The sequence below is a fragment of the Triturus cristatus genome, chromosome 8, assembly GCF_964204655.1.
Source record: "Triturus cristatus chromosome 8, aTriCri1.1, whole genome shotgun sequence".
NCBI lineage: Eukaryota > Metazoa > Chordata > Amphibia > Caudata > Salamandridae > Triturus > Triturus cristatus.
In genome coordinates, this window is record NC_140591.1 from 1,304,172,459 (window position 1) to 1,304,200,163 (window position 27,705).

Sequence of the window (27,705 nt, forward strand, 5' to 3'; positions counted from 1 at the left end):
CAACCAACGTTCACAAACTCCGATCCCTCTCTCTAAGGAGGTTGGGAAGGTTCTCCTCTCATTGGTTGACCACTGATAAAGTAAGCCAATGGGAGGAGGTGGTTGGATCTTCCAGTTTTCCCTTCCCTCTCCGAAGTGTCAAATTCCACCTTCCTTCCAGTGCTCTCCACTTCTCCCTCCTGCCACCTGCATGACCAGCCATCAGTGCTGCAGCTTGATAAGTACTTAATTTTTTTATGTTTGCGTGCGTCCATGCATGTATGAATGTGTATGCCTTGAATGGGCATGTGCTTGTGAATGGTTGTTTTATGTGTGCTCCCTTGTGCACAGATGGATGTGAGTGATTGTGTATGTAGATGAGAGTGAATATGTGTGCTTTTATGGTAGAGTGTGTGTGTGGCTCCCTCCATCATTACTGCACATTATGGGAAGTTGATGGAAAAAAGTGTTACTGAAACTTCCTCTCAACCCTAGTTCCCTGCTTATTTCGTTACCTAATAACTTCTTGTCACAAACATTCCTGTAATATGGAGTCTGTTGCTACTGAAGTCACACATCAAACACAGAAATAATGAGTGGTTAGATAACCTGACATATATTTAGCATCTTCACTCATAAACTTTCGAACATGCTAAAATCTCTGCTAATACTCTTGGCAGATACTCTGGATTTGAAAGCTCTCAACTAAAGGAGTCCAATAAGTAGAGTTACATCACTCTAAGCACAACAGTATTTCTTAGGCATCCGTAGTCTTACAATTCAATGTACTATGCATCTCTGTCCTTAAAAGGTCAAACGAAATACAAAACGTTCTGTGCAGTGGCGTAGCAAGGGCAGGTGGTACCCGGTGCTGTAAATTTCTTGTCACCACCGGCTTGACAAAATGGCAAAAATATCTGTTTGAAACACATATTTTTCCCATGTTGTCCCCCCCCTCAGTGATGACACCCGGGGCAGCCTGCACCCACCGCACCCCCTTCCTATGCCACTGGTTCTTTCTCTTTCGCTGTTGAGGTATGAAAGCTTTGACTACGAAAAAAGGTGACGGGGTAGCTATTTATTTTAGTGGACAATTCCTTTGCACTAGCTGAGTTACTCTTCTTTAAGTTGTCTTTTATCAGTATTGTTCATTTGGCTGGAGCACTACTTCACCAATTCCCAAGGGCAATATTCGAACTTGGGACAAGCCCCTTGCAGACGTTATTGCTTCTTTAAATGCTCAAGGTCTCCATTTATTTTAGTAGTACTGATGTCTGCCTTTGGCTAGAAGACACACCCTTGATTTTTACCTTTGATATTTTACTGAAAGTTAAGGATTGGTAAGACGATCAAAGGATTCCGTTTTCTGTCTTAATTTTTTTCTGCTATCTTTTTGTGCCCTAAAATGTTTAAGCTGTCGCTTCATTCAGTTCACTCTTGTACTAAGCTTACTAAAGACATTTAATGAGCTGGTCTTACACCCCTCGCCAATGCTTTCTCTGACTACTTGAATAGTATTCAAGGCACTGAAGTTGAAGTAGCTAACTTTAATTCATAGGGTACATCAGCTGTTCTCTCAATCACCCTTTGTAGCAAATCTTAAACTAAGAATCCCTCCCCATCAGCTGAATGATACTCAGATAAACTAGCTATTAAACGCAGATGTAAGTGCCTTGAAAGAGCCTGGGGACCTAATGACAGTTTCTGGTCCAGATCATCCTAAACATATAAAAACTATAAGAAAGGAAAAAGTGTGTATTGATCATTTCTTCAAGATGATTGCTTCCGCAAAACAATACAATCTTAGTCATTGTTTAACTGCCATTATCCTTTTAAAGTCACGTTGTGTTCTATGCTCTATTCTTTTGAAGAAAATATTTATATAAGCTTACACTTAATTTCCATGGACAACAAAATGCTGCTAAGAGTACCATTCCTCAGTCTGAACTAATTAACATCACAGATCACTTCATTCAGTTGAAACCACTTTCTAATCGAAGCACCGAACAGCTTCTCCTTCAGAACAAATCTTGTTCTCTTTCAAAGTCTTGTCTACCCTATATTTTACTTTTGATATTTAAAAAAAGTCACCGATATTTAGTTTGTTATATAATTTACCTGTATCCTCCATTGTTCGTGCAAGTTGATGGCAAACTTTATTAGTTGTTATTTTGTAAAGAATCGTCAGCAGAGGCTTGGTTCTTAAGCAATTTTTGAGCAATCCCATTATTGCCATTTCCATTAAAAATACTGAAGAGATTAATCTGCAATTGTTTTTATTCTTAATGATATTGAATCCTTTTCTCTTTGCTTGGTCATTCTCCATCAGTTGTAGGCAGTTACATAGTATGGAATCTGCCCTTCTGTCAGTTTCTGAAACATTTTTGAATAGATTCGATAAAGAAGGGAAAGCGGCATCAATTCTTTTAGATCTTAGTTCAGCCTTTGATACAGTTTCTATACTCCATTAAACCAGATTATTCCGTTAGGGATTCAGGAAAAAGTACTATCTCTGTCAACTTCTTTTCTCACATCTAGAATTCAGGCTGTACATCTTTCTTCTTTTCATTATGCATGATCTTCTATCAGGTGTGCGGTTCCCCAGAGCTCATCATTTAGTCCTACATTATTTATCTCTGTTATACCATTGGCAAAATTGATTCACTCAAACTTGTTTCATATGCTGATGAAACCCAGATTATTATTCGCTGATGTAGGAAACTGGCTCTCTATATAGTGCACCAAAATGTGGTATGCTGTGCATAGTGTCCAGGCAAACTCCAAAATAATTATAGAAGTACAAATAACACCCCAAATGCTCTCATTTGCGGTAGTGTGGGCGAGCAGTTAGGCAAATCAGAGAGTAAAGCTAAGCATTTATTATACACACAAAAGCAGTAAGTGAAACCAAGCCCAAAGAAATCTCACACGAATTTATAGAAATAGCACATACTTTAATATAAATTTAGATACCAAGATCATCAGATTCAGGTAAGTACTTTTTGAGTTATGAATGTTTACAGTATTCAGAAATTGATGCAGTGAGTTTTCTTGACTGGCAATGTTATCCTATGGAGAAAAAACATGTATTGCATCTAGGCACTTAGCTAGGTCCAAGGCCACACCCACAGAGCAGCTCTGGAAGCTCTGGTTCATCTGGGTGCAGAGGTGTCACGGTTTTGGGTGCCCCATTCACTTCAATGGGAGGACTGGCCGGTTACAAAGAGGCTACAAGCAGTTACTGGGAGATCAGTCCGGGGGAACCCTCAGGGGGGCTCGCCCCTTGAGATCCAAGGGCATGTGGGGACACCTTTGGTCCACTTCTCCTCGGGATGTGGGGTATGGGTGCAGTGGTGTCATTTGGCATCCGATCCGGTGCTGGAGTCACTCGAAGTTGGAGGGAGCCCTGCACAAAGAGGCTTCATAGGGCATTCGGTAGTCCAGTCTTGTCGAACCCAAGGATGGGCTTAGCTCTTGTGGGTCTGGGGACCCCATTGGCCCCGTCAGTACCCTTAGACTCGGGTCGCAGGTGCCTAAGTGCTTTGAGGTGTTGTGTAGCGGCGGTCACAGTCTCCCTCTTGGTCTTAATTTCTGCGGCAGAGGGGCAAACAGGACAGCTGGACCACTCTTGATGTTGCTCTCACTGTCCCTGAAGTCCCTCGATGGGTAGGTTGGTATTCCTTTGCATTGGTGTCTTGTCTGGGCACCACAAGCCTTGGCTACAGCAAGGGGTTCAGTACCCCAGGGTTTTAGTACTGTTCGGCTCCGCTTTGTCCTTGCATCCCTACACTTGGAGGGAGGATGGATCGTACCTGTAGGAGCATTACTACCTCTTCCTGGGCTGCTACTGCATCGGTACGCAAACAAATGATGGACGGAATGCTGAATAAATCATACATTCACCCCCAGTCAAGAGATCTGGGTTAAATCCATCGTTCTTTTGCTCACCATGCCACCCCAGTTTAGACTCCGCCATATGCAAATCAGTCTTGACCCTGTGCCTCATGGGAACAGTCCAGCCCGAACTGCCATCCCAGGTCCTCCCTGGACCAGAAACAAGCATCCTGGGACCGGTGTCTGGGTATTACCCTTCATCAGTGTGAGAAGTTGGCCTGGTATATGCTGTTCACTAGTTAAAGTGGACACCTTGCACCAGTACAATTCGACTCTTATGGTAGTAGGTTTAAGACAACCTTTCAAGAAAGTTATCCTAGTGGTAGCTGTGGCGAGCAGCCTTCAGGCTAAGTCTTTAGAGGAATGTAAAGCAGCTTGTTTTACCTTTTAATCTCTTGAATTACTAAATGAAAGGACACCACACAGGTATGATATATCAAATATATAGGTATTTATTACTAACAACTCTCTGCTAATCTCTTTATGAGATTAGAAGTCGGGAACATATGCCCAAATCAACATTTCACAATAAGTTAAGCACAAATATAGCTGGGGCCCTAGGGGCGTACCAGACCATATACTAAAAAAGAGACATGGAGATAACGACTTGCGAGGGGACAAGGCCCACGGCCTTCAGAAACGCTGGGGCCTCACGAAAGCACCCAAGGCAGGTAAGTAAAGGACCCACGGGAGACGCATGCAGTGTGAGAACACAGCCGTGAATCCCTATTGACTTCAATGGAGCAAGTCGCGATTTGAAATTTAGAGTTTTAGGATACTTCGGGAGAGTCTACAAGCAAGTCACTTACAGGGTAAGTAGTTCTAGAGCCAACACCCACAGGAGCACCGTAGTGCTGGAGTTACCTCACCCAGGGAAGCTGGGTGCATAGGTGTCTTTTGGTGTCGGGTCGCGGCGTCGTTTTCAATGGGAGCCAAAGAAGACTTGCTGCTTGTGAAGACAGAAGTGTCCGGTGGAATCCAAGCCTGGATTCAGAAGAAGGAAGACCTGAAAGCAGAGGGGACAGTGTTCAACGTCACTTGGCAGTGACCCGGGGCAAGGAAGATGGATGCCCACAGTCGTCTGGTGATTACAGGTGATCCACGGGTGCCTTGACTCTTCAGCCATGAGGTCCAGGAGGCGTTGACGATGACCAGGAGCTGGATTCGGTGTGTCCCACAAAGTCTGCAGCTTACTGCGGTGGCGGTGACCAGATTGGAGCCAACAAGCCTTGGTAACAGCAAGTCTTGTGGAAAGGATAAAAAGTCAGCGGTGCAGACCAGCAAGGTCTGAGGGACTCACCCAGCAAGGGTAAGTCAGGGCAGGCCTGGAGCAACCAGGGGAGCCCTTTGGAACTGTAGAAAAGTCTTCTGGGGACCCACAAGCCAACCGCCAAGGGATCGCGAAGACTCCTTGGGAGGATTCACTCTACAGGGGCCCACGGTCACTCGGGACTGGGTAGGCCTCTGATCTTAGGAGGGATTCCTGCTGGAGACTTGGACCACACATGGTCCAATGCACAAGTTCGTAGAACGTCGGGAAGGGGTTGCACTAGAAAATAGTGCACTGTACCCAGGGACTGCGGTTCCTCGTCAGTCGTGGGGTCCACTTGCCTCAGCGTCGCTGGGGACTCACGGTGGCCTTGGAGAAGTCAGGAAATCCTCTTCCTGGGATGCAGGGACTTCGGACTCCGGCGGGAGTGGGAAAGTTTGCGACCGTTGATTGCAAGATTGGGTGCCTGCCAAGCAGGGGAGTCACTCCTTGACTCCAAGGGAGATTCTTCCAGAGGTAATGGAATGTCGAAGGTCCAGGATTCTTCTTCAGAGCGTCGTCCAGGGATATTTAGTTTGCAATGGCAAGGGTTCCCTAACTTGTACTGAAAGGAAGGGAGGGACTAGCTCTATGACCCCACCTATGGGAGGGTCAGGGGAGGGGGTGGCTATACCCACTTCCCTTTGTCCAGTTTCACGCCAGAGCAGGGGCAGGTAGCCCCTGAGCCGGTGTGAACTGGTGTATGCGCAGAGGAGCCTACTGTTCCCCCAGTGCAGGACTTCAAAGCACTCTAGGAGTGCACCCACCCAGCCCCAATACACTAAACCCTGTCTGGGAGGTGGTCACACCTCCCTGTGACAGGATGCCTACTGTTGGGCCTCCTCCACTGCGAGTTTCGGTCATCGGCAGGAGGGCAGCCCAGTGTCTGTGACTGGTGGTCTCCATTTTGTGATGCCAGGGCTCTTCAGGATTCTACCGTGTTTCCACAGTAGGTACATGTCTATCCCTCTAGAAGGGTGGGATCATACTCCCACACCAGTTACTGGTGTGGGGGTATGATTCCAAAGCGTTTGACACCAAACCTGACATGTTTTGATGCAGCCATTCCAAAGTTAGCATTTACCGCGAGGTTACAGTGCACTTGAGTATATGGTTTGACCGCATTCACAAACAGCTCCCACAGAATGGACTCTGAGAGCTGCAGAGGGGCCCTGCTCAGGCAGAGGCGACCCCTCGCATGGAAACCAAGCACCCTGCCCTCAGGATTGATAGGGCCTGCCTTGGGAGTGACTGATAGGTTTAAATGTGTGTGCAGGGAGAGATATAGTGAACCTATATCTCAGTGAGGAGTGCTAACACTACCTCACCCAGGCTGCAGTAGCAGTAGCAGGCCTGTGGTGTCAGATTTAGTCTGCTTCCCAGGGGTGGCATTATACATGCTTCAGCCCCTGGTAGGCCTGTGAAGTACCTATGCACTTGGCACCTAAGGTACCATATACTAGGGGCTCATAAGGTACCATAGTATCCAATCACTAGTGCACCTAATATGCACTCCAAGTTGTTTAGAGAGAACAGCTGGGGCCCTGATTAGCAGGGTCCCAGCCAGACTATAGCCAGAAACCAGTGTAAACATCAGAAAAAAAGTGAGGGCAACATAAGAGGCAGATCCTGCTCTCCTACAATCAGCCAGGCTAGCTTGAATCCAGTGGCACAGTGAGCAAGGGACCCACATCTGAGCATACCCATCCCACTTAGGCATCGGTAGTCCTCGTTGGCAGCAGGTCGGTGTACCGGGTTTTTTGTCTTTGGTGCCTGCGACTGCAGGGGAGTAGCTCCTCTACTCCAAGGGGAATTTGTGAAGCAGTGATAGTCCTCCGGGTTTCTTGAGGTCTGCACAGCAGCAGGACAAATCAGTTGCTTCACAAGGGTCGGGTGCAGCAGGCAGGGCAGCAGGGTCTACACCAAGTCCGTCGTGCTCCTTGGTTCTCGGGTCAGCATTCTTCTCTGTCCACTTCTTCTTTTAGTCTGTAGAAACCACAGGGGGTCCCCTAAAACTCCATTTAGGGGTATTAAGGGAAGTGAGGGGCAGTAGCCAATGGCCCTGGGGTCCCTACACCCCCTAGGTGGCAACTTTCTTTGGGGAGTGGGAATCCCCCTGTCCAAAAATTCCTAATTCGACCACACACAATACGGTTGAATTTCTAAAATCTTGTTCGTCTGGTGTGGTCACTCTAGAGGTTTGTTCAGCCTGGCGGTGCAACACGCCTGCTGCATACCTAATTTTCCCACCTGTCCTGGTATCAAACAGGCCTATGACAGGGGGTGTGCATCTCTTCGCCTCTGAAGGATGCCAGATTCGCATATAAAAGGCAGTGGGTTCTTTGAAGCTACCTGCCTTGTAATGCTAATTTGCAGGTAATCCTATGGGAATGGGTGTAAACACCCTCTGCCCAAGCAGGCTTTGTTTCTAACCTCCTAAGATTAAAGGCCCTCACCCCTGGCGGTCAGCAACCAATCTATAGCAGCAGGCTGGCTAAGACCAGTCTGTCCGCACACTAGTAGTTGGTCGGTTTTCAAGGGGCACTTCTAAGGTGCCATCTGGGCGCATATATTAAATCCATTACTGGAATCAGTGTGGGTGTATAAATATGAGGTGTTTGATGCCAAATACCATATGTTTCAGTGAAGCCATTATGTTGCTGGGGAAATTCGTTTTTACCAGTGCCCAGTACATACCTTAAGATGGCTTCCCTCTTCACTTGCAATATCTAGCAACAGAATTGGACATTATAGGGGCACATCTGCTCTTGCAGATATGTCCTTCATAAGATCTATAGTACCCTGCCTTAGGGCTCAAAGGCCTGCTGTAGGGGTGTGTTACATATATCAGATGCAGTGACTTTGGCATGACACACAGGAGTGTCATGTCATGTTTTCACTCATGGTTTGCACCATGGCACGTAGCCTGCAATGGCAGTCTATGTGGAATGTGTATGTGGGTCCCTTAGGGTGGCATAAGCTATGCTGCAGGCCTTAGGGACACTCTTTAGTACTCCTGACCTAGGAACTTGGGTACCATCTAACAAGGGACTTATGGGGGGGGGAGGGGCTTAAGTCCTTTGCCAATTAGAAATCACCTTGTTTTACGGAAGGAGCACTAGCACTGAGGTCTGAATAGTAGGCCTCAGTGCACTCTCAGAGTTGAACATCAGCATTTAGTAGCTAAAAAGGAGGGCAAAAAGTGTGGGAGGGATAACTGCAACAAAAGCCCAGTGCCCTACAGCTTCATTGAAGAACCGCAATCCATTGCAGACCGTTTTAGATCATGCATGTCTAATGATTCTCTGAAACTAAGGGATATTACACCGGTGTCCATCTTGGGAGGATCTCATTCCATCTTGTAATCAAGTTGGTCTCTAAGCAAATTGGGACAGCTGCCTACTCATCTGGAAATAAAGTGTCATTTTAGACAATCCCCTTTCCTTCCTGACACAAATAAATAAGGTCACCTCCACGTGTTTCTACTGTCTACTTGTATTCTAAAAGTGCTGCCCAATTTTTCTCTGGAGCATCACCGATCTGTGACTCCTTTTACTTTGGCTTCACAGCATAGAATAGTCTCCGAATAATTCAGAACAGTGCTGCTAGATCTCTAAAGTGGATTTTCTGAGCAGTTCCATCTCTGGACACTTTACTTCTCTACACTGACTTCCATTGCAGAAGCCGGCTATGTTCAAAGTCCTGTGCGTTTATCAAATCCTTTGCAGGTAAAGTCCCACGGGACATTAGGAATCAAATAATTCCTTATTGGCCTTCCTGCATCTTCACCTTTTGTGTTTATAATTACTCTTTCTCAAGCAAAACAAAATTCAAGCTAGAAAGACAGTCTTTATATCATCATTCATCAAAATTATAGACTTATCTGCCACCACATCTAAGACTAGAAGCCAGCCACCTGCCCATAGTTTTAAAAAATCTAAATTTAGTTATTCAGTTAACTTTGATGATTGCATGTTTTCCTCTGTAAAAGCATTGTATGCCTGGTGCAGTATTTGTTGTGCTACACAATTGAATTCAATGAAATGTGACTTGCATCTTTTCACTTTTTTCTTTTGTATGATGGGCTCCAACTCAACTTCTAACTGCATCTTGAAGTTTATTAGCTGCTTGCCAGGACCTTCCTTTAGCAAGGCTGAAGACTACTGAGTGCAGTGGTTTTGAGCAGTCCTTCCTTTATAGTGTGACATGCCTAAAATGGTCAACTTACTTGGAATGTTCGGATTTGTTGTCCTAATCACATAAAAAGCCTCCCACTCCCCCCAATCACCCTCCCCTCACATGAGACAGCACCACTACTTATTCAGAAAGGTAAAAGTGTTTTGCAACAGTTTTCTTAAAACATAGATGTCTTGAATTCCACTTAAACACTGGGAAACTGTGCGATTGTAGTACTTTAGACTGGAACTCAACTGGTTGCAAGATTAGGTGGTAAAGTGGATGATCCCTGGCAATAATAGGTTGATTTAATGGGGGGGTGGATTTCATTAGTTTTATGATATTGTATTGTTTGATAATGTTTTATGGATTCCTGTCCCCATATACTAATTTATTAATCTGAAACTGAACTGACAATAAGTTTTAGTTTGTATGGGTAGCACTACCGGAAATTGTGTGACATCGTTATGTGTAGGCATGATGGAGCATATTTGCTTCATACACTGTTTCTCTTTTTATTTGCAAGACAGAAAATTGTCCCTTGTGTTCATGGTTCATTTGCAGTACCCTGATGAAATTAGGGAACTAACACCCAAGGCCTGCTGTCTCAGTCCAGTCTAAACACAGATTGTGGCTGGAGGCCAAAGAGAAACCTGCATTGAGACGGGATACCCACCCCCCTACACTTTCTATATTTTTGTTTCACATAAATGCTTTCTGTGGCCAAGGGTGCATTTCAGGTTCCCCAAGAGGGAGAGAGAGAGTTCGGGAATACCACCACGAAATCTACTCACATAGTGTACCTGAAAAAGTAAATAGTGGGTAGATGCCAGAGATACCCGGCTCCACACTCTGTTTCTATTTTTCATTTCACAAAACGTGGGAGCCGCAGGAGAGCTGCTTTTACCGCTTACACAGTGCTGTGGGAAACAAGATCCAAAACCACAGCAACAGAGTTGTGGCTGACGTAGGTCAAAGGACTGATGGAGTTCCCTCTAGGTACAGCTTTGAGTGAATGGGTCAGTTGCTGGACTGGCGACTAATCCGCTTTAGCAGTGGTAACCCTTGTAAAAAGGTACTTCGAGGTCTGGTGGTCCTTGGGAATGCAGTAGCTGCCTATAACTTAGTGGAAGGCAGGACTATATTGCCCACAATGCACTAAACAATCTGCATTTCGGAGATTTGTGGGAGGGCCTGATTGCCAGCGAATCTTTAGATCTGGAGCATTGTTTTACTTGAAGTTTGCAGGGGACTAGTACCAGTCGTCCAGGGAAGTCTGAGGGTGCTTCAGACTCTCACAGGGGTCCCTCTGCCTTGGGGAACCGAGAGGTAGCCTAGGATGAGTCTCGCTCAGGCAGTTCCAGGAGCATTGCCACAGGGACTGAGTATTCCTGTTTTGTTTTGTATAAAGTCCTGTTATTGGGAACTCTGGTCTCTTTTTTTGTTCTCTTTGATGCAGTTGAGTCAGACCTAATGTTCTGGTATCAGGAATAGCCCTTAAATCTTAGATTTATGAGTGTTATGGATGAGGGGCAAATGGCCACTGGACTGCTTGCCCCAGCTCCTGAGGTGACCACAAGTGGAGGTATAGGTCACCTTTTCTACCCAGAACCCACTATTTCTATCTCTTTTAAAAATGGCAGAAGTCTTTCTTAGCTGTACAGACCAGGCAGCCAACCCTAGAGGTGTGGCTAACTTTTTGGTGGTGTACACCTCCTGCATACCTTATTTCCCACCTGCTCAGGAGCAGATGTGCCTGGGGCAGGGGGAGGGGATTTCCTCCTATGGGAGTCAGCCGTGATGCATATCGGAGGTGGTGTAGCCTTTGAAGCTCACCGACTTGCTATGGCACTTCACTAGCCTTCCTGGGAGGGTGGAGGTGTGACCTCCTTCCTCCCCAGGCCTTCGTTCCTGATTCCTGAAAGTAATCACACTGACGGGCAGGACATCTGAAACCTGTCTTGGAGAGATGGCGGCTGTGTGGACATGTGCCACTGGCACGCCAAAGGCTTGCTTAACACAACAAGTTGTGGTAAGTGCGAATTCACCTTTCCAGGAGCACCTGGGGATAACCCCCTAGGGAGTAACTTGCATTCAAATGTAAAATTAGCCCAATGTTTTTCAATAAATTGCCGGTCTGTACTCAAACACAAATTCCAGATCTTAGAAATTCTGACAGACCTTCAACCTGAAATACTTTTTTTTCTGTAGAAACGTGTCTTACCACACACTTGGTCCCAGATATTCTTGATGCCATTTCTCAGGACTACCAAATCCTGAGACAGTACAGACTAGACCAAAGGGTGGAGGGATTGCGAATATATTTAAAGGGCACCACCAATGCAGTTTTTCCAAAATAAAGATAGTGGGATGCAAATGCAGCCCACTTTCCCCTGTCTCTCTGGTTGCTGTACCTTAGCTCGCCCTATAATATATCGTCCACCTGGCCCTGCCTTGCAGTTTATTACTGACAATTAATATTGTACCAGGTTACACCACCTGATTTTTTTCCATCCTGGATGACCTTAATTTTCATTTTGAGGTTCTAAATTGTGGCTCTGCATCCTTCCTTACGGAGGATCTTGGACAATTTCACTTCACACAACTAGTTCATACCCTGGATCCTATTTTTACAAACTCCTCTCAGGTGTGCTCAGCCCTCCCAGTGCCCATTGTTTGGTCCGACCACCTGATGGTTCTTTTTTAAGTGCAGATGAGTCCTGCTGTTCTCCCTGATCTCTAAAGCCCAAAATGGCTGCAATACTTGGAGATGGCCCTCCATTGCACCTACTGCTTTTACAGCGGCCTTAAATCTAAGCCCTCCCTCATTGCCTAATTGCCCTCAAGCAGCCAAAAGTCAAGTGGAGAACTGGATTAAGATAATTCTATATAGTTTAGCAATCCAAAAACTATGCGATACTACCCGCACAAAACCATCAGCTGAGTGTTTTTCTGCAGGGGATGTTACTCCATTAGGGCTCAGGGGCTGCCCCCTCTGAATTCCTACACATTTATATATAAAATATTAAATACATCGATGTATTTAGAGATACAATCGTATCTCTAAATAAATTGATGTATTGAAGTCTGGGCTGTCTGTTTCAGGCTGCCTGCCCTGCTTCGCTCTGAAGCAGGAGACGGAAGCCAGGCAGTAAAGCAACTTTCTTAACATGATGCACAATGCAGGGCTTTGTTTTGAAACCCTTCATAGCTATTGTGGTCTAGGGTTGTATGCACACTGTAGGCCAGTGATGCAGTAAGCGTCACGGTTTCGGGCGTCTGAGACCATCCCTGCGTGATTTCAGATGTCTGTCATTCAAAGTCGTGGGTTCCACCCTTTCGTCATACGTAAGAGTGAATGCAAGTATGTCTGATTCAGTGCCTTGTTCTCAGTAATAAGTGTTTGCGAGCTAATGCTGTTTTCTGTGTATTGTGCTGAGGCCCCTCATCACGCTAACCTCCCCCACTGTGACACCCCATGCCCTCACTGCACATTGCTCGCTCCTTTTTAAGTGGAGCTGCGGCATTTGCTCCCTTTGCGAAATGGATCCAAATAAGTAGCGGGGTTCACTCTTGTTTCCTTGCAAAGTTGATCCAAATATCTGAGTCAAGCCCAAAGTGAGAGAGATGTGCTTACTGTGGTACATGTGCTAACAGTGGACAGTTCTCTGATGTATGACATTAAAACTGGCCCTGTCTTCATGCCCCTACGTTAACCCTGATACTAAAAACATGGATTGACTTGCAAACAATGAATGTTAAAAACATCAAGGGAATGCATCTCAGCAATTTAGTTCCTCTCTTATTTCACATACTTTACTTAATCTTGCATTCTCCAAGTGTTAGCTATTTTATAATGTTGTTAACTATCTGTATTTTATTCTGAGCATACTTTGAGGCTTGAACCATGTCAGGTGTTTGAGGGGCTTTGATTGAGCGCTCATGCACTAAGTCTGAAGCCAAACAAAGTGCCTGTCAATGGGTTGGCCTCTCTACAGAGCACACAGAACAATGTTTGTGTATTCCATTTGCAACTGAAATTCTGTGGATATGTGTGAAAGGGGTACACAGATGTCAAAATCAAAATATTTGCAAGGCAAAAGAGAAATCAAAGTGCTTAAATTTGGGGGCGTGCAGTGCATGTTGTGGGCGGTGAAGTGACAGATTTGAGGACGTGCATTTGGACAAGAGTGAAAAAAGGATGCTGAACAGGAAATGGAAAGGGTTGAAGATGTGCAGATGGACAAGATATACAGAGAAAAAGAGGATACATATGTAACATAAAGCACACAGTTGCGGGGATTCTGCACATATACAGAACTATGCACAGGAAAACAGGACCTCAGTGAATAGGTAGTGCACAAACCTACCACACTAATACCCAAAATCCCAAACCGACTAGCTATAGTGTCTCATTCGTTCTCCGTCTACAGCAAAGCTACCAATGAATTGAAAACCCAGAACACGTCACTCTATCTTGGGAATCGCGGAAGTCAGACACTCTTTCGCTCACTCACTTGTACTTGTCCACAATGCGAATAATCAGAGACGTGGTATAGTTTAAAATGTTTATTTCAACTGACAAACTCTATGGTGCAGTACACGAGCCAATACAAGCAGCAAAATGCATAAACACAATATATTCAGCATTGTTACAATACCATAGAATACAAACGGGGATATCATGTTATAAAAAACAGTGGAAAAGGACTAAGCGACCTAAACACCCTCCCTGTGGTAAGAGATATTTTATTATGGAAAAAAGAAGACCTCTGGGCTTTGTCAGCAGACCCACGTACCTCAAGGCCTAGATGCAATGTTCACATAGCAGGACAAGCACAGCTCTTCTCTTTGGAAAGGTGTCACGATTCCCAGTAGTGCAGCTGTGTGTAGCATGTTAAGTCTAGGTGCGGGGGACTGACCAGAATGGTATAACAAGGGGTATTGTTGTTTAACCTTGAACGTCGTGGTGCAGACTAAACCTCAGAGCACAGCAGAGAACGCGGAAGGTAGTCAGTTCTCCTGTGAAAGGGGCACAACACAGTCTTGCGAAATATATGCATGCAGTGTCGTGCGCAAGAGCAACCTCATGGCAACGAAGCTCTTGCTAACTTAGCAAATGTCGACAATGGACCTATAAGCCATACTACAACACATAATTGAAGGCCAAAACTTCTTCCACAGGCCTCAATGCTATTTAATTCAGAGACTCACGGTTTCAGAATTTTAACATTTCCAATGTTGATTATTTATAAGAAATCATTGCTGTTACTCATGTATCTTAAACAGCTAACACCCAGTGACAAAGCCAATCATACTGACAAAGCTTTAGGTGTATGTCAGTTGTTGTGCAATTTTACCTGGATACAATTACATCTCGGAGAGAAACCAAAATACCGGTCAGGTGGCACACTATGAGAATCACAGAAATGTATTTGACATGTTCCTTTATAGAGAGCCCCCACTTTTTTCATCTCACTTATAGACCTGTCTGCACACATTTCTATACATTGGTTACAGCCAGCATCTGTGGGTGCTTCTCGAAGTCTGGTTAGAGCATATTTTTCCAAAGTTAATGATGCATGCAGTGCAAGACACTGGGCAAGCATACATTTTAAAGGGCTAAAGTTGTCATGCTGAACAATTTACACATTACAGTAATTGTTGAACAAATTAATGCAGTAAGATATGCAGAATTTTTTAATGTGTTTAATATTTCAAGACTATACGTTCCCACTGCCTAATAAGCCTTGGTTTATCACTACATTCATTTGCTTTAAAATGCACCATTTGCCAATCTTTTTGTCATTTCTTTCTCGGGAGAGGGACTCCCCCTGGACCCCAGGTTTGTCACTTGAACTTGTTCACGTCACTCGCTATATAAAAGTCATGCCCCCGTTTACGCCACAACACTTTCAAATTTCACTAGCCGCCACTGGTTTTCTGAGGATCTTCTCCGATTGAAAAAAGAGTGTAAGCACTTGAAAGGGCTATGGCGTAAGTACTACAACTTATCTGACTGAAGCAACTATCAGAAACACAGAAAAAGTACCACAAAACAATTAGGCACACTCGTACTCAATTCTTCACTCAAAGGATTAAGACATCTAAAAATCCCACTAAGGAAATATTTTGGATAGTTTACTCCCTTACTTCTTTAGAACAGGTCTCTTCAGCAATTACTCCCACAGCAGGAAAGTGCAATCAAATTGCCCAATTCTTTTCAGAAAAAATCGCAAACCTCTTTACAGCTTTTCCAGACAAAGCTAATGATTGCCTGTTCCCAACCTCATGGCCGTTGCTCCTGCATGCTATTGAGGCCTTTCTGAATATTCCCAACCTATCTCCTGAAGAGACCCGTGCTTTGGCTACCAAAGAAAATATCGGGCTCTCCAATCCATATGACTCTGCTTCACCTCCCATAATTGATAGGGGAATGGAAGTGATTCTTCTGCTGCTTTGCCAACTGCTCAACTTGTCTTTTACCACCGGTCAAGTTCCCTCACAATGGAAACATGCGACTGTCGTTACACTTCAGAAAAAGCTTACTCTGGATTCAACTGAGTCAGAGAATGTCAGATCTATCTCCCTACTACCTTTTTTTTTTGTTAAAATAGCAGAAAACATGTCAAACAGCTGATGGGGGTATATCGAGGTAAATAGCTTGCTACACGAAATCCAATCTGGATTTGGACTTACTTTTAGTACAGAAACCGCACTACTACTGGCCTTGGAATCACTAAGACTTGTTTCTGATGAGACCAAAACAGATTCCCTGGTCATGCTCGACCTGAGTGCAGCTTTCCGCACAGTGTCCCATGGTCTTCTGTTGGAACGACTATGGCAGTACGGTGTCGAGGGTCAGGCGATCAAATGGCTGGTAGACTATCTTCAGAATCTGACTTTCCAGAGGTCACTGCAGCCCTGTATCTCTGAGACTCTCCCACTACAGCAAGTAGCACATCAAGGTTCTGCCTTGAGTCCATCCCCTATTTAACCAATATAGGTGCCCACTAGCTGATGTGATCGAGCCTCATGGCGTAAAGTTTGTGTTGTACGTGGACGACACTCGGCTAATCGTCACTCTGTTGCAGGACGCAGGCACCGCAGCGGATAGTTTTAGAGCATGCCAGGTGGACCTGGCGAATGGATGGACACCAGCTGCCAGAAACTTAACGCTGATATGACTGAAGTCCTGGTTGTGGGGAAACAACCCTCGATTTGGTCCTCGGCATGGTGGCTACACAATCCCAAGCCTACACACCTATGCCTAAACCTAAAGTAAAAAATCTGTGCTTTATATTTGACTGTACCTTGTCTTGTGACAGGCAGATAAAAGCTCTGACTGGAACATGCTATGACATTCAAAAAACACTGCAAAATCCTAGTGCTCCTTCCTGGCAAGTAAGACAGCAGTTCAGGCCCTCCTAGATTCTAGACTAAATTATTGCAATGCTCTTCACTGTGGGGTAACGCAGGACAGACTGAAGGAACTTCAGTGGGTCCAGAATGCGGCCGCTCGGATGCTGCTAAATATTCCCCTTGGGTGATGCCCTTTCTAAACTCCACTGGCTTCCTATAAGGGAAAGAGTCGTGTTTTAAAGCTCTTTGCTTCGGTCACAAAACTATGCACCAGAGAGGTCCTCACTATCTGTTTTCCTTGATTAAATGGTACCATCCAAATAGATGTCTTAGGTCCTCAAGGGGAGCACTGATGGTGATACCTACGATTAAAATATCATGGTTGGGTGGTCACTCCTTCACCTATTTGACAGGAAAACTGTGGAACACCTTTATAAAGGTAAAATACAAAGGTTTTAATGGAGATCATACAGGTGCAAGTTAATCCCCTCTTCTTAGGTTAACATGCCAGAGCCATCAAATTTGGTGCCTCGTCATGTTCTAACTTGGAATGATAATGGCCTTATGGTAAAAAAACAGAAGGAGAAGAATTCTATAATATTTGAGGCTCTCGGGTAGTGAAGTTATAATTTTTCAAGAGACTCACCTCTAAAATGTTGTGTTTTCACTTTATTACTGTTTGAGTGCTGTGTAAATACTTTACACATTGACTCTAAGGTAAGCCTGACTGCTTTGTGCCAAGTTACCAGAGGCGTAAGCACAGGTTTATTTAGTGACTTTTGTGGTTTACTCTGACAAGAATTGTGTTTATTACTTGAGTGGGGCTCTCACCTCCCTTAATAAATAAACCAATTTCTTTCAATAGTTCTTTACCAAGATCAAAAATAGGAACTTCGCTTTGCAATGGATATTACTTTTCTGTTGAAGTCTTTTCAAATCCCTCGTTGTGAAGCACTGAAGGAAGCACAAATATTACGTCATTGAAAGTTATGATTTATAGTTTGACAGACAGATTACTCCATGACATACATGACAGATACCCTGTTGGCTTATTACAAAAATATTATATCCTATGCAATTTTTAACAAGGTGAATGGGACAACTGTCACATTTGTAATGGAGTAAGCCATCACCAAACTAAAAATCAGGCCCGAAAACTCAATTTCATAGAGGGATGGAATTACTTCCATTATTTCTTCAGATATTGTGCCATTATCCAATTGCTGATCAAGTAATTGAGTTGCAGTTGTTGTTCGTGGTAAGAGCAGTAAAGGTGTATTTGAACAGATCTGCTGAATTTGAAATATGTGATGGCCTTTTCATTATCTACATTTGACTCAGCAAAAGGGCTTTGAAATCCTCCAATTCTACAGTGCATCTGTGGATGAAAACCGTAATTTCTTAGGGTTATGTTGAGGCCGGTTTGTAAGTTTCAGGATCCCTTCAGACTTGTTCCACCAGAGGGATGGCAGTATCTTTGGCAAAATGGGGAGGCGCCTCTATTGTGGACGTGTGTAAGGTTTCGACTTGGAGCAACACATTGAAGGTTTGATGTAGCTCGGGATTCTGAGTTTTTTGTAGCACAAGTGTGATTCGAAAATGTAATGTGCTTTAATTTCGTTTTCATTTTTCATTTCAATCAGATGTAATATTATAATAAATTTAAAAGTAGTGCATTACACCTGGTTGATGGCGTGCTTTTTTTTTAGTAACAGAGTTAAATATGAAGTTATTCTGTTTGGATATTTCCTCATTTTTATAAGTAATGGAAAGAAGAAGGGAATGAGAAGGTAATGGTTGAATTGCTACCATATCTTTATTACCCTGATTCTCCTTTCCTTGTCCCCAGTACTTACGGTCCATCGCTTCCACTGTAGACGCCTTGGCAAGGTGTGGGAGAAAAATAAGGGAACCTTAATGGGATTCAAAGGAGGTGGATCAGAGTGAAATAATATGGAAAGGGAAGAAAGGTTGGGTAGAGAAGTGCAATTCTAGCGGATGAAGGATGTTTCTTTTTATTTTGATTTGTATTTGGATGAAGAAGATAGAATCTGAGTAATTAAGATTACTGATAAGTAATCCAGCTACTATACTATCCCATTATCAGGTGTTTCCTGATTAATGGAATTAGATACCCAACAAAACAAAATGTTATTTTGTAAGATTGGTGTCATAACTATTACTGCTGATGACTAATTCTGATGTAAAAGTCACATTCTGTACAATTCACATTTTTTACCACATTGGGTTTTAGGATAGTCTGTTTACTTGAAACAAATGTTCAAGTCACACACATGAGATACTCGATATACAGGGACGGGTCTTTACTTTTCCCTAAAAACATATGTAGCATTTATATTATAACACTGTACTCAATGCTAACTTGTGCTGTGTTTTTTGCTCACCAGGTATACATTCCAAGCAGAGTGGCAATAGTTCTGCAGAATATGGATATCCACAATTGAAGACTTGAAGAGGATGATGCAGTATCATTGAAAGCGAGATGTGTAGAATAGACAGCAGTTGTAAAATAATGTATCGCTCTTCTGCATTGTATGGTTTACCTTCCTGCACCAGCATACCTGATAGGCCACACAAATGTGATGCAGTTCATTAGCATTAGCTGCCAGCTAGTGACCATTTTATTTTTATATGAAGGGTAAAAAATAGGACAGATAAAGTCTGTCTAGTTGTTATATTGTGGTAGAGTTATGATTTGAAGTGATTTCAATGCAACACGTCTCCCCTGATGTTTTTTGTTGTCTTTATTTTAACTTTTGTTTTGTTAGAGTATGTTTGACATCAACTTAAGACAGACATTGAATAAAGGCTAAATCAATAATTACTAAACGCAGTGCTATAGTGCCCTCTCTAAATAACTAGCAATATACAAAACAGACTTCACCCATAAACCTTAAAAGGCCCTGGGTATAACCAGTGTGATCAACAATGTCCTAAAGGTATCATTTATTGATAGATTTAAGAATAATAAAATACTGTAGAATGTATTGTTAAGCCCCACAAGTTTATGAAAAAAGAATGTTTTTTTTAAAGTTTGTATTTAATTAGGTGTAACAGTTAATATTAAGCTGCATCAAAACTACATAGAAAAGACGTGAATAGCCTTGAGTGTGTATAAGTGCTCAGGACACACAGTTCAATAATGTGCATGAAAAGTATAAAGAAAACAATGTATAAAGTTTTCATTGCACAAATGTGTTCAGTAATCCACATCTTTTTCAGCTGATATAGTGCTGAAGGCGTTTCGACCCATCATAATTCATCAGGTCATCATCAAGACAAAACCCTAAAGAAACACCAAAGTTATAGATTGCTGCAGGATCAGTATTGGCGATATGAATGAATATTGTAATTATAGTGCTCAATGCTTCGCAGCAGGGCGTATTGCTGGGAAAAGTAATGCAGCCAAAAGTGGTCAACCAATGAAAAATACATGGTTTGTCATTTCCTAATGCACTAAGTGATGCACCATCACTTCCATTAATGTTTTGTCCTGATGATGACTTGATGAATTGTGACTGGTCGAAACACTGTGGATTACTACACATATATATGCACAATTAAGTTATTATAAATTGTTATCTTTACTCTTTTCATGCACATTATTGAAACGTGGTTTCTTTTCACCAGTCTTGGCTTTCCTTACTTACCCCTATTTCCACTGCCTGCACAATCATGAGCACTTTATGTGCACTCCACACCTTGAGCACCTTTTCCTTTCTATGTATTTTTGATGCATCATAATATTAATTGTTATACCTAATTAAATAGAAAAGGTTTTTCACTTTTTTGACAAAAAATGTGTGGCCAGATCTTTTTTTCATCGACTTGTGGTGATTAACACTGCATTCTGCAGTATTGTATTATTCTTAATTTTATCTATAAATGGTACCATTAGGACATTGTTGATGACACCTCTCTAAATAACTTGCATGGTCTTGAACATGTACATTTAAACTAAGACAAGCTATAGTGTCCTCAATTTGATTTAAATTGGAGCGCACATTCCTGTAGTATTATTAGGCAAATATTCTGTATCAGATAAACTCTTTGGTTATCACGGGTCTACTTTTAACAGTGATGGGTGGTGCAGGTAAGACAAATGGGGTGGTGGAGCAGAGGGAGGGGGCAGTCAATATGACGACAAGGAAAAATACAATTTAAAAAAAAGAAAAACACATACCTTGTGCTCGCCGCATCGCCACCTCGGCAAAGCGGGTAGTGCAATGTAAGTGTTTTTTAATCTTTTTATTTTATATTCCCTCGTCATTTTCTGTCGACTTCCCCCCTCTCGCATCCCCCTGCCGCGCTCTTACCTGCACCGGCCGTCACTGACTTTTAAATACAATCTAAGTGACCAAAGTATTTTCTGTGAGTAGTTATGTCTTACTCCAAATGTATGTGACTTATTTATTTCATCACATGAGTAAGGCATGCTTACAAAAAAAACGGTTTTACGAAGCAGACTTGTGAATTCAACTGTGAGTCACACTAAAGTACTGAGTAAGTCCCAGCTGATGACAGGAAATGATTTAGCATTCGGCCTTGGAATTCGCATATAATTAGCACCCAATTAGGTGTAATCACAATCTAGACCTTGCCAAGAAACCTGAAAATAAAGCTCTAAAGTACTGATAATGTTAATTTGAAAAAGAGCCTCTGGGATGCTTTTCTTTTATTCTCAACCTTTATTGAAGCAATCCATTTACATTTTTTTAATTTCCGATTTTTCACTTGAAATGTAAAGACTCTGTGCATAACAGTTAAGACCACAGTTAAGTGTTTGGATTACTTTTTTTTATTGTCCTCCAATATGAACTGCTAAAGAATTTGTATCATTCCTGGTAAAATTGTACACTCTGTAGAATTCTCTAAATTTAGATTCCTAAATGTTTGTCAAGCAATAACCTCTCCAATATTAGCAAATTCCTTCTGTGGATGCATTTATTTCAATAGTTTTTTTAATATACCAGGGTCGTATTATACATACTGCGCATTTTCTTTGGTTGCGCATGGTGTACCTTTTAAAAAGGAAAATGTTCCATATTAGGATGAATGTGCGGGCAGCACATTCATGTGAAAAATGGGCGGCGGCTTTGAAGCCGCTCTGTGTTTCACAGTGCAGGCGGCAACCCGCCTGCACTTTGAAAGGGGATTAGAGATGCCGTGCAGGAGGGTTCAGTGAGTGCAAGGGGGTGTCTGGGGAGTCCATGGGACCCCCTGCACCCACTCCCGAGAGCGGATACTGGGGGCGCAGTGACAGTGCACCTCCTTTTAGGGGGTGCACTATCAGTGCCCCTCCTGACAGCTTCTTTGCCTGTGCATCCGTATCTGTAATATGGCGTTGGTCGAGGGAGAAAGGGATTTGCTCATTTTCAGTTCTGACGCTTTAAGTGCCTAAGCGCTATCGTATTACAGAAGAGGACGCGCAAGCATCTGCGGCCCCCTCTGTAATACCAAAGTGCCCCAGGGCACACAAAGCAGGTGCAAATGCTTATTGCACCCCCCACCTCCCCGGGGCACTTCGGCAGTACTGTCCCTGGTATCGAAATTGTTATCCTGCTATAAATGCAATATGTCAAGCACATGTTCTAGACAGTTTGTGGCATATAAACCTTACCTCTACAGTTAATATCCAACATGTTTTTTTGGAATGCACAACTAGATCTTTTGACTGTGCTGTGCTCTCCAGTCAGAAATAATAAAACCAATGGTCCCCAGCGTTTATACTCTGGCTTGTTCTGTGATCTAGTGTCGAAGTGAAATCTTGGAAAATCTGGTTAGAAAGTGACTTAGGCTCCGTGTTACCTTTTTAATTCGTGGAAAGAAGTGTTAACGGCTAAATTCTTAATTTTTCTAGTTAGAAAAACGGATCTCGATTTTAAGATCAGTCTAAAGTGGCATATATCAGGTTCTTTGGACTGGCACGTTCACTGCACAGGGGATAAAAGATGTTTCTGTGATTTCCACTTGTAGTGCTTTGAAATTCCCGGGGTAAGTCAGGAGTACTCCTGAAATTTATGAGGAAAGTAGAAGATCTGCAAATGTAAGTCACACTTGTACACCAATCTTTATGAACCAGGCCCCCGTTCATAACATTTGAATCGCTTCACTGTTGAAATAGTACCTTTTTTTTCCTGCGACTCCGGGATAGCTTTGTTTTTAAATAATAATTCTTGAATGCAGTACATCCCCTGGGACTGGATGACTATGCAGCTTATACAGAAACATTGTTCTCATCCCAGCTCATGTGCATTCTAAGGGTCTTATTTAAATGTAGTAATTGTCAATAATTGTTTAAGTTCCTCCTACGCCTTTGTTAAATCATGTTCCAACTCCTAAATGAAATTGCAACTACACTACATGGCCTGTCTCCCCGAGAATTCCGTACAAGTTGATATTTGCCATTTCTTTTTGTTTCTTCTTTTTTTTACTACAGTGTTTAAATTACCATTTTTTTTAATTAGCAGAACGACTGACTTTAACTTAAAAACATAAAATAAGCGTTTAACAATAAAATGTTATGTTTGCTGCAATAGTTTTAAATCCTCCGAATCATAGTGTCCTGGGAATCATAGTGTCCTGGGTTGTATGTTGTGTGATAGTGGCTCGGTGTTTCCTTGTTTGTTTAGGAAAATTTGATTTTGGTTTGGAGATTGTGTCATGCCTTGAAAGTATTGGAATCATCTCATTAGGAAGCATAATTATTCCCGAAAAGAGTTAAACTACATTGACCCATTAAAGAACTGAATGAATGTTCTTGAGCAGAGGTTTCATTCAGACAAGCAGGCCACTATTTCTCTTGCAGTATTTTTAAAAGTGTATTGCAGGTCAAAGGTCCATCCGTATTATGAGGCTGAGCAGTATATCAAAACCTATGAAGATGAGCATTAAAAAGGTAAATGCGTGAAAGGCAGCAAAAATGAAATAACTATTTACTATCGCTCTTGTTAGTGGGATATGAATCCTACAGTTGTTTCACATCTGATTTTCAGTCTGTAAAGAGTTGGGAATAGGAGTGATGAGAAAGGAAAGCTGACAGCGAAGTTTATGAAAAGATTTCTTATGAGCTGAATTTGTTGGGTTTAAAAACCTCAAGTGTGGCTGATAGCACTGCTTTCTGAATAAAATATTTATAGTGCGTGACATTTGTATGGTGACCCCTCTTTTCAGTCTGTCACCACTTTCTGGGTTTACTCCTTACACTAGGCTTACCCTAGCCCCTTCCTCTCTAGCCCAATTCCTCTATTTTCTTGACAAGACAATTGTTTTCTAAACAAATGTAAAAATGGTATAAAGTGTATTTGAAGGATTCTGATATTTAACTGTCTCTTTGACAAAGTCCGTGTTTTGAAGGGAAAGTCGTGTGGTCAGTGTCTTTGAGAGCAGAGTCTGGACTGTTTGTCTGAATTGCTGAAAAATATTTAAAAAAAATTAGAGATGCAAAAGCATAAGGTCAGAATTTGCAATTCTCAAATTGTGTCTGCAGTATCCAATATCAAGATCCTCCACTGCCTCTCTAGTCACTACTGCCATTTTACATACCAACTGCAACCGTTGCACTTTTGAGCGTGCATTGCTTTAATCTACTACTACAAGGCCTATCAATTTCCCAGCACAGTTTATGAAGTTTATGTTTAGTAAGATAAACACAGTGAACATAAGTGCAAATTGTTTGAGGTGCACGGGGCGGGGGGGGGGGGGGGGACACCCCAAAATTGTTCTTTGGAACTTTTGCCATGCTTAGAAAAAAAGTGACATTGATACTGGGAGATCTAGGAAAGCAGTTTTGTTCATTGACAACAGTTTGGCTCATCCAGCTTTTTTCACATTGCTGAATTTACAAGCCCTGGGAGGCGCCATGTTTTACATGGGAGGGCAGAAGATTTCCCAACTTAAATAGGTCAGTTCGGCCCATAAAGTCATTAATTCATACATAGTTTGAAAAGCTACATCGTATTTATTTTGACATTTAACATGGATGTTTAACATAAGGAAACAGAAAGATTTCCTCTGGACCAAATTAGGGTCTTCATTTGAGCACAGCTTTACACCAATTAATTTACTCCACATTCAGAGGCTTACACATAGCTTACCTGGAGAGGTCTGCAGCATCTTGAAACAGCCACATGGAAAAGGATCATAAAAAAATGAACTTGAGTGCATATTGAAAATTGAAAAGGCACCCCCAAATTTTCAGCATTGGAGATCGCTGTTAATTTAACATAATGTTCTAGTGTTAATTATGTTGGTGATAATTATAATTAGATATTAAATATACAACACTCTACCCAAAGTGTTATGAGGTGCTCTGAATTTTATACATGGCAAAGCTTTGTGTATCCGACTCACTACTTGCCTGGGAAGCTGCTGTACATGTCTTATTTTGGATACAACACTGCCTGTTGCAGTTCTAAATGTATATCTCCTAGTGCATTTCCTCATAACTCGATACATTTTTTTAGGAGTGATCTTTTTTCAAATTCTACTTAAGGAAGAACATCTGTTAATTGTATAAACATTTCTGTCAAAAATGCAGTTATTTTAAAGAACACGCTTACATTTACATTTGTCAAACGAAATATGACATTTTACAGGATAATTATTAGTTGTGGTGATTAACAGTCCATGGAACAGCACGATTGTCTCCGTATGTAAAGGTTCATGAGAAATCATAATTGCGGAACTTGCGAAGACGGAAGTGACCTTGGCATGGAGTTCCGCCCTAGGTCAATTTCAAGCTCGCAAGGAGATGTGTCCGTCCTACCACTGATTGTGTGGCCTTCCTCACCTTCTCACGTGGCCCTGCTGGAGCGAAAGCACTTCTGAACTATAGTTTCACATAATAATATACAAATCTTAGCTAACTTTTGTGCTGTATCTGTGTGTATAGACAGACGTGCTACGCTTCGTTATGATGCCCCGTCCTCTAACTGCCCCTAGTTGAACAAGCAGTTATTAAGGCATTTTTAAATGTTGACTCTAAGAAAATCAGTGCCCTTGTCATAACTACTGAATTCAATTTGTGTTTTGGAATTTTAGATGTGTGTCTTTGTTTTGCAATAGAGTGTGACAGTTTAATTATGTGCGAGATATTCATTCACTTTGCTGATATTTTTGTAGTTTCTGTTACTGCATGCTGCGTGGCTCCATATTTCCGGAATTCCCCTTTTCGAATTCACTTGTATTAGAAAAAGAATTCACGAGCAAGACTTGTTAATACTCGGAGATAATTTAGCGGCAATAAATGTTAAAAATACTAATCTTTGCTTTATCGTGGTTTTCCTTTTCTTTGAGGTTTAAAATGACTCATTCCCTAAAAGACATTTTGTTTTGCAAATGCTCATAGAGTAAATTATGTTTCCGTGTACTAATACATTTATCGTAGGTTTACAGAATCATTTAAACTTAGAACAACGTTCAAGTTCCTCTGAAGTTAAAAATCACATTTCTTTTAAATCCTGCAATTCTTGGTATTCATCTATAGTTAAAAAAAACTTGCCTTCTTACTTGTGTTTGAAAAATTCTTTCGACAAATATATATATATATATATATATATATATATATATATATATATATCTGCCTTCAGTGGATTCCTCAAACACTTGTCTGTGCCACAAACCCGGAGATGTATGCCCAACTCCTACACGTCAAAGCATACATCACCTGTTTTCTTACCATTTTAGACCAAGTCCCAGAAGGTCATCAGGTTTGCAAACGACCAAAATAAAATGGCTCAAATCCTTTCTTCAACCGGGCCATGATCTAGTGTTGCAGTGCGGTTGTAGTCTGGAATAGCGCCAAAGAGATATCGAGTGTTGCAATATTATGAAGAAAATATCAAAAATTAAACTATCAAGAAGGTAAGTGCACAGAGGCAATTTTTAGATTCGTTATTCTTAATTTCACATCTATGTACCTTGGGAAGTACAATATAGAACTCTAGCATAGGAAAGACGTGACAGTAGTAGAGTTTAAATAGGCATCCAGTTGTCTGTTTATGACGAGCAAGTTATTTTCATTAAATAGGGCCCCAGCCACTGCCAATCTCAGTCCAAATGTTTCCCTTGACATCACTCGCTCCAGCGTTCTGTATTTCACAACAGAATACCACCCAAGCATCTACCCCAAGATACCACGCATCTTTCCTTATCAAATAAAATGAATGTTACCCAGCTGCAACATGGGGTCCATTGTTTGGACGAGGAAAGCAACTGGGAGAAACCATTGTTGGAAGGAAAGCATGGGTCCGCCTCCCTGCCCGAACTATTATTGTCTGTAGATGGGGCCCTGGCTCTGTGCCTTTTGTGATCAGCAAGGTATGTACGGCCTGGGAATGTTTGGTGTGTAGGGTGTTGGGTAGGACACCGTATGGACGTGAATTGAACGTATGGATTCTATGGCGCTTTCTGCAGGTATTCCACCAAATGAGAACAAGTGGAAAGCAGGGGGTTGCGGGGTGCTATGTGATTTCTATCCCAATGACATGTTTATTGCAATGGCTGAGGCGACAGAAACTTTTGACTTGCGGGACGATCAAATCCTGCAGTATGCAAAATTGGCTTCCACAGTGCATGTGGATTTACTGAGCCTGGTGTGTGGGAGGCTTTTGGTCTCTCAGCTCTACAGAGCTCTGAAGCTGATTGTTCAGGGGAAATGGCTTGATGTCCTGGGGTAACAACTCAATGACGCAGAATGGCATACGATCCATGAGGTGGTGTCTTAGACCTCAACGAATGCTCCTGTCAGGCTGATCGAATATATTTTATACACTAAGTTTGTTACACCTAAATTATTGGGTATTATATATGCGGGCCGAGTGTCCGCATGTCCACGGTGTAGCAAGGGTGAAGTGGACTTCTTGCACATGGTGTGAGGGATGTCCCTGAATTCAGGAGTTACTTGCAGGAGTAGGGGGCAGCACTGGAGTGTGCATCTGGTTGGAAGTTTGATCGGAGTGTCA

The 27,705-nt window shown here is 42.4% G+C and overlaps 1 protein-coding gene across 1 annotated transcript in view; it reads left to right on the top strand.

Annotated features, from left to right (window-relative positions):
* The window catches only part of GBE1 (1,4-alpha-glucan branching enzyme 1), a 753,232-nt gene extending 729,739 nt beyond the window's left edge, over window positions 1–23,493 (top strand). The window contains exon 16 of the mRNA XM_085623022.1: window positions 19,129–23,493. Coding sequence (XP_085479148.1) covers window positions 19,129–19,185 — 57 coding nt within the window. The 3' untranslated portion in view covers window positions 19,186–23,493. The remainder of the gene's footprint in view (window positions 1–19,128) is intronic.
* The last annotated feature ends 4,212 nt before the right edge of the window (window positions 23,494–27,705 follow it).